Source organism: Rhincodon typus, chromosome 4 (genome assembly GCF_021869965.1).
Source record: "Rhincodon typus isolate 14 chromosome 4, sRhiTyp1.1, whole genome shotgun sequence".
Classification (NCBI taxonomy): Eukaryota; Metazoa; Chordata; class Chondrichthyes; order Orectolobiformes; family Rhincodontidae; genus Rhincodon; species Rhincodon typus.
In genome coordinates this window covers 89,186,334-89,192,393 of record NC_063335.1, presented here as the reverse complement: position 1 = coordinate 89,192,393, position 6,060 = coordinate 89,186,334, and the positions used below count along the sequence as shown (strand labels likewise).

Sequence of the window (6,060 nt, the reverse complement as noted above, 5' to 3'; positions counted from 1 at the left end):
TCGGAGTTGAACTCCCAGGGCCTGACATCGCTCAATCATTCGTTTTGCATTATTCTCAACTTTCTGGATATCAATGGTGAATGCAGGGGTCAAGAGTTGCTGAACTGATGCGACAGAGACCATGGTGAACCCTGTGAGATAAAAGCCCCAATCATGGGTTAGTCATTTATGCAGCATCTGTACCTAGGGTCTCATTGGAAGGAAGAGGAAGATAAATTTAATGAAACGATAAATCAGTTTCTCTCTCCACAGAAGCACGCTGTGTGAAAAATGTTTTTCCTCACATCACCCTAGCTTCTTTTGCACAACACTTTAAATCTGTGCTCTCTTGTTCTTGTCCTTTTTACAAGTGGAAACATCTCCTCCCTATCTATTCTATCTAGCCAACTCATGATTCTGAAAACCTCTATCAAGTTTCCTCTCAGTCTTCTTCTCTCCAAGGAGAACAGTCCAAACTTCTTCAACCTATTCTCATAACTGAAATTCCTTATTCCTTCACCTGTTCTTGTAAATCACTTTTTCACTCTTTCCAATGCATTCACATCTTTTCTATAATGTGACCCTCAAAACTGTGCGTAATACTCCATGTGAGGCTGAAAAGTGTCTTTTACAAGTTCAGTATCACTTTCTTGCTCTTGTACTCTATGCCCCTATTAATAAAGCCAAGAACATTGTACACTTCATTGATTGCATTCAACACATGTCCTGCCACCTTCAATGATCTGTGCACATATACACTCAGGTCCCTCTGCTCCTGTACCCCTTTTTAAATTGTACCCCCTAATTTATATTGTCTTTCAATGTTCTCCCTACCAGGAAATGTATTCTAATGTTCTTTAGGGAAGGAAACTGATGTCCTTACCTAGTCTGGCTTACATGTGACTCCCGACCCACAGCAATATGGGTGACTCTGAACTGCCCTCTGGGCAATTAGGAATGGGCAATAAATGCTGCCTAGCCAGCGACGCCCTCATCCCATTAATGAATAAAAAAAATTCCAGACCCTAACTACTCGATCTGTGAAAAAGTTTTTTTCTCATCTAAAATTTGCCTCTTTTACAAAACACTTTTGAAACGTTTCCTCTTATACTCAATCCACTTTCCAGCAGGAACAGTTTCTGCCTATCTATACTGTCCAGACCGCTCATGCTTTTGAAAACTTCTATCAAGTCTTCTCTTAGCCTTCTCCTCTCCAAGGAAAACAATCTCATCTTCTCCAAACTTTACTCATAACTAAATATTTTAGAACCATTCAATCAACAAAGTCAGTTTTACCCAACAATGGATGCACTCAGTCCTAGGTTTAAAAAGTCTAAATTTTTACTTTGTACAAACTTAGTTTGTAGTTTACAATTACCATTAAACTAATGGCCACAATTTAAATTCTGTTTTTGCCAGTCTTACACAGGGTTTTCTTTTTCTCAACAGTTCCAAAGAAAGGGCAGTTTAATTAAGAACCAGCTGAAACTGGATCCTTATTAAATGACTCTGATTTGCCATTTATGATAGGAGTAAATATAAGTAGTCAACTTAGTATGACTTAGCACTTCTGAGTGCAACTTATGATAGTGTCAGTGTAGAGTGCTTCAAAGAGGTAACTGGAGGAAGGGACTGCGGTGTGCGACCACTTTTACCTAAACCTTTCCAGCCTCCAATTAGAAAAAAATAACATAAAGAACAAAGGATTCTTCAAGTGTAAAAAGCAGTGATATGAGATTAATCAATTAATAAATTGAATAAAATACAATATTGATGGGTAATGTGTTGCTGCTGGAGCATGTAGAAAGCTGGATACTAAGTTGATTCAGAGCAAGTTTGTCTTTAATAAGTTTGTAGCTCAAGGAATTTTGTACCTGAGTTAAGGAGCTGGAATCCAAGCAAACACGCTAGTATAAAGAAAATATTAGAAAGAAAAGAGATGTTTAAAATAAAGTAGTTGACAGTAGTCACCTGTTGTCACTGTTTTGCAGAAGAAGTGTTTTATCCAAAATATTTGGATGACCTTGAAAGTGGTGGTGTGAGAAGTTTTAAAAAGTGTTTCAATTTTTGTTTGAATTCTTTGTAAATAAATATTATTAGTCTTTTTTAAAAGAAAGACGGGGGACTGTGAAAGGTTCATTTATATTATTAAATAGCACATGACCATGAAAACACTTTTGTTAATGAAAGTATTATATGGAAAAAATAATTTTGTTAATTGCATGTAATATAAGATGTAGAACATGGAAATTAAAAGTTTCTTTTTATTTTCATTCATTTGTTTGAAGATAATGTGCATGTCACCAAAAGTGTTATTATAAGAAGAGGGTAATCTATTAATTTAGCAAATAACGTTAAGACAGAAATAAGTGATGGATGTTAATTGTTTAATTGTCTGGATATATATGTAAAGGGAACTGTTTCAGTCAACACATTCTCTATCTTATGTCTTAGGCCTAAATCCAATTATCATTGTTTACCAGTGATCTTTGCAAAAACACGCCTGTATGAAGATAGCTCTGATGTTTCCCATAATTAATTATCTCTATTAGGTTTAAACCATGCATGTTTGGTACATGGTTCAGTACAAGATCATTATGCAATCATGTGACGGTTAGTTCACAAACAAAAACATTTAGTCAAATATAGTCTTACAGATCCAAAATACATGCAACTATTTTTAAAAAGGTTAGGTGTAGGTTATAATTTTTATGATACCCATTTACTTAGTGTAATACCTTTTCAATTTTTTCCTCTTGGAGTTTGCTCAAAGTGCTGTTTCTTTCAGGCTCAAAGTTTAACTGATGAAGGGATCATCCATAAATTGTATAGAAACAAAAGGCTGAACCTAAAGAAATGAGATAACAGCTGGCTTCCACAAATAACAAACAAATGAACAGTTAACCTATTAGCGGCATTGTTTGTGGAATAAATAATTGCTGTGTTGTTGATCTGAGGATGACATCTACTAGGGGTTGTGTGTTCATGGTGTGGGTCTTCATGTAACTGAACAAGCTGATTATCAACCTGCGGATTTTTGGACACGTGGGGAAGAATGTCCCAGGAAGTAGAGGAATCCAGAGTGTGGAATTTGCTTCGTCTTCAGGCTCATCATTAAGGTGTTTTGACTCAAAGCATGATGCAGCTTGATGTTCAAACTTCCACTATTTTGAATGATTGGTAGCAAGCTCCTCCTGGTCATTAATGTCAATGCTGCCACACTTGTAAAAGAGCATCAGTGTGTGTATAGCATTTTCCTTGTTCTGCTTTGGGACACTGGACATTTGAGAGTTGAGAAAATAGGGCCAGTTTTTGGATATCCAGACAGTGTCCCATCCACTGCGTTAATTTTGAAGGAGTTTTACCTGAGTGCTTACAGAGCTGGATATAAGAAGAACACCAGCATTTGTTTGACTGTCCTACATTTGAATCCAGTAAATGCAACAGAGGCATTACTGGTTGAATTTCTCTAGTGCTCTTATGTGTCAGTGATGCATAGTCCAGGTTTCACTTCAGTACAGTTGTACTGACAACTGTTGTGTACCCTAGGACTTATGTTGATTTGAGGAGGACTTTGCTGTCAAATACTCAGTGATGAAGTTGGTAGAAGGCCGAGCTGGTGCAACTGATCCTGTGTTGCATCGTCTCATCAATGGTGGCCTCTTGAGGAATGACTGCTAAGGCATGGGCAGTGCTCAATATGTTTCAGAGTTTCTCCTTCAACTTACATGGGAGGTTGAATATATGACCAGGTCTAGGTTACGATTTTTGTTCTGGCAACATTCAGGGATAGACCAAGTCTCTTGTATGCAAGTCTCTTTAATGAGATCAAGCATGGTTTGTGAATCTGATACACAGTGGGAAACAACACTGCAGTTATCTCCATGCTGTAGGTCATGTAGATGTGGTTGTCAGTGTAGGTTGGCACAGAGGTGGCTGAAGTTAAAGTTTTCAATCCAAGTGAAATTTAATACTTAGAGCAGATGATGGTTGATTTTTAAGACAAATAATCATGATCAGATTGTAAATATTATGGGAACTACCAGATGGCCTCTCTGGTCACCAGTCTAGATTTTGATGGCATCTATTTCTGATCTCTCACTCAAAACAGTCGCAGTCATAACATCATGAAGCAGTTGCAGGGAATTATGAAGTTTTAGACACCCAAATCTCTGACCTAATCAAGACCCTGCCCTCATGTTTACATGAAGTAGAATGTTAGAGGCAGTCAGGGTGGTTTTGGAATAATTAAGCAATGATGCAACAAATGCAAGAATGAGTTTCAGCAGCAAATGAGCTGAGACAGGGCGACTGAATAATTTTATAGAATTGGAAATAGTGATGGTGCAAATACACCCATATGGTTGCACATACTGGGGGCACATTGCCCCAAGGTTGTGAAAAGTCTGGTTCAATTTTTGATATTTGCCAGGAGACATATTCAGAAGGAGTTGAGAAGTTGTGGTGGCATACAGTAGGGTGTCACCAGTGTATGTGTGAAAACGAATACTGCTTTGAGGTCATGTCACCAAGGGTCAACAAGTGGATGTGGGTCAAGGAAAAGTCCGTGAGGGAACACCAGAGGTAACAGTGCAGGAGCAGGAAGAGAAACCATTCTAACTGATTCTCGAGCCATGATCAGATAGATAAGAATGGAACCAGGCAAGTATAGCGCTATTCAATTGGATGGCAGTAGATAGGCATTGAAGGAGGATGATGTGGTCAATTGTGTCAAAATCAAAGTCAAAATGGATTAGAAGAATAATTTACCTTGGTCACAGTCACATAAGATGTCATTTGTTATTTTCGTAAGAGCCATTTGCTATTGTGGGGTGAAAGGAAACCTGATTGGAGGGATTCAAACACTGAATTAAACTAGAAAATTCTGTTAAAACTCATGCAGTAGCTATGGAGAGAGATACAGTTAGTGTTTCAGGTTTGTGATTTTTCACCAGTTCTGGTGAGGCATGAAGATTGGTGAGAAAGTAGGATGAAGTGATTTGTGTTGCTGTTCACGATGAGGTAGTGCCAAGTGCTTGAATGAGACCTTCCAAGTACGCCTAGAGAAGCACAGAGCACTTATCATACAAGTGAATTCTGGTACATTGGAGGAGCAGGTCGGTGAGGAATGCAGGTAACTCCAGCAGTACTGCAGAGTTGAAGCAGGGAATTGGGAAGGCGGAATACCTCAGAATGGGGAAGTGAAACATGGCATGACAAAAGGAGATGGGTCAGGGAGTGGGTTGAGGAAAAGGAAAAAAAGTAACCGGATGTGATGTGCTCACGTCTGTCGTGACAGTCAAAATACCTATGTGCATAGACAGGGAAAGCTCAAGTTTTAATGGCCTAGTTAAATAAAAATCAGAATACATAAAGGCTGAAGATTTATAGGAAATAGATAGGAGATAACAGGAAGAAGTTCAGAGTTAAAATCAAACATTTTGAAATGAGTTATTGATGGAATAGACCGGATGGAAACATCAATAAGGTGTTATCTGTGTTTGAAGACAGGTGAAGCTAGCGATGTCCAGAAGCTGTTGGAAGGTAGAATATCAGGGGACACACTGAGGTATTTTTGTGAAAACAAGGATTCAGGAGGTGTTGAGTCCCTTGTAGAAGCGGAAAGATGATGGCAAAGTTGTAAAATCCAGAAGTAGCAGGGGTTTGCTCTTTGGCTAGTGCTGTAAACTGATCAAATTTACCCATACTATTTGTATGCATCTTTGATGCCAATAATTTATCCCCATCATTCCCTCTCCCATGAAATGGTAGCAGCTGCAATATCATTCAAAGTTCGGAGTGACTCTGTTATTGTACTTACTTCTTAGTTCTCTCAAAGAGTTGTAGGTTCAAGTCCAGTTTCTTGAAGCGGCCCTATAGCCATTCTTGAGACCCAATTTAAACAGATGTGAACTCTATTGAAGTAATTTCCTTTTACCTTTTTTGTAACTCAAAATGGCACCAGATCGTGGCAATGAAACACTTTTCACTGCATCTTCCTAGATTTGGAAATCATAGAATCATAGAATCCCTACAATGTGGAAACAGGCCATTCGGCCCAACAAGTCCACACCGACCCTC

General features: G+C 38.5%; 1 protein-coding gene across 1 annotated transcript in view; it reads right to left on the bottom strand.

Annotated features, from left to right (window-relative positions):
• The window catches only part of zgc:162816 (uncharacterized protein LOC571260 homolog), a 56,791-nt gene extending 51,968 nt beyond the window's left edge, over positions 1-4,823 (bottom strand). The window contains exons 1-3 of the mRNA XM_048595640.1: positions 4,750-4,823; positions 2,718-2,827; positions 1-131 (exon numbers count right to left, since the gene is read on the bottom strand). The exon at positions 1-131 is cut by the window's left edge and continues 26 nt beyond it. Of these exons, the coding sequence (XP_048451597.1) occupies positions 1-123 (123 nt within the window). The 5' untranslated portion in view covers positions 124-131; positions 2,718-2,827; positions 4,750-4,823. The remainder of the gene's footprint in view (positions 132-2,717; positions 2,828-4,749) is intronic.
• Positions 4,824-6,060: the final 1,237 nt, after the last annotated feature.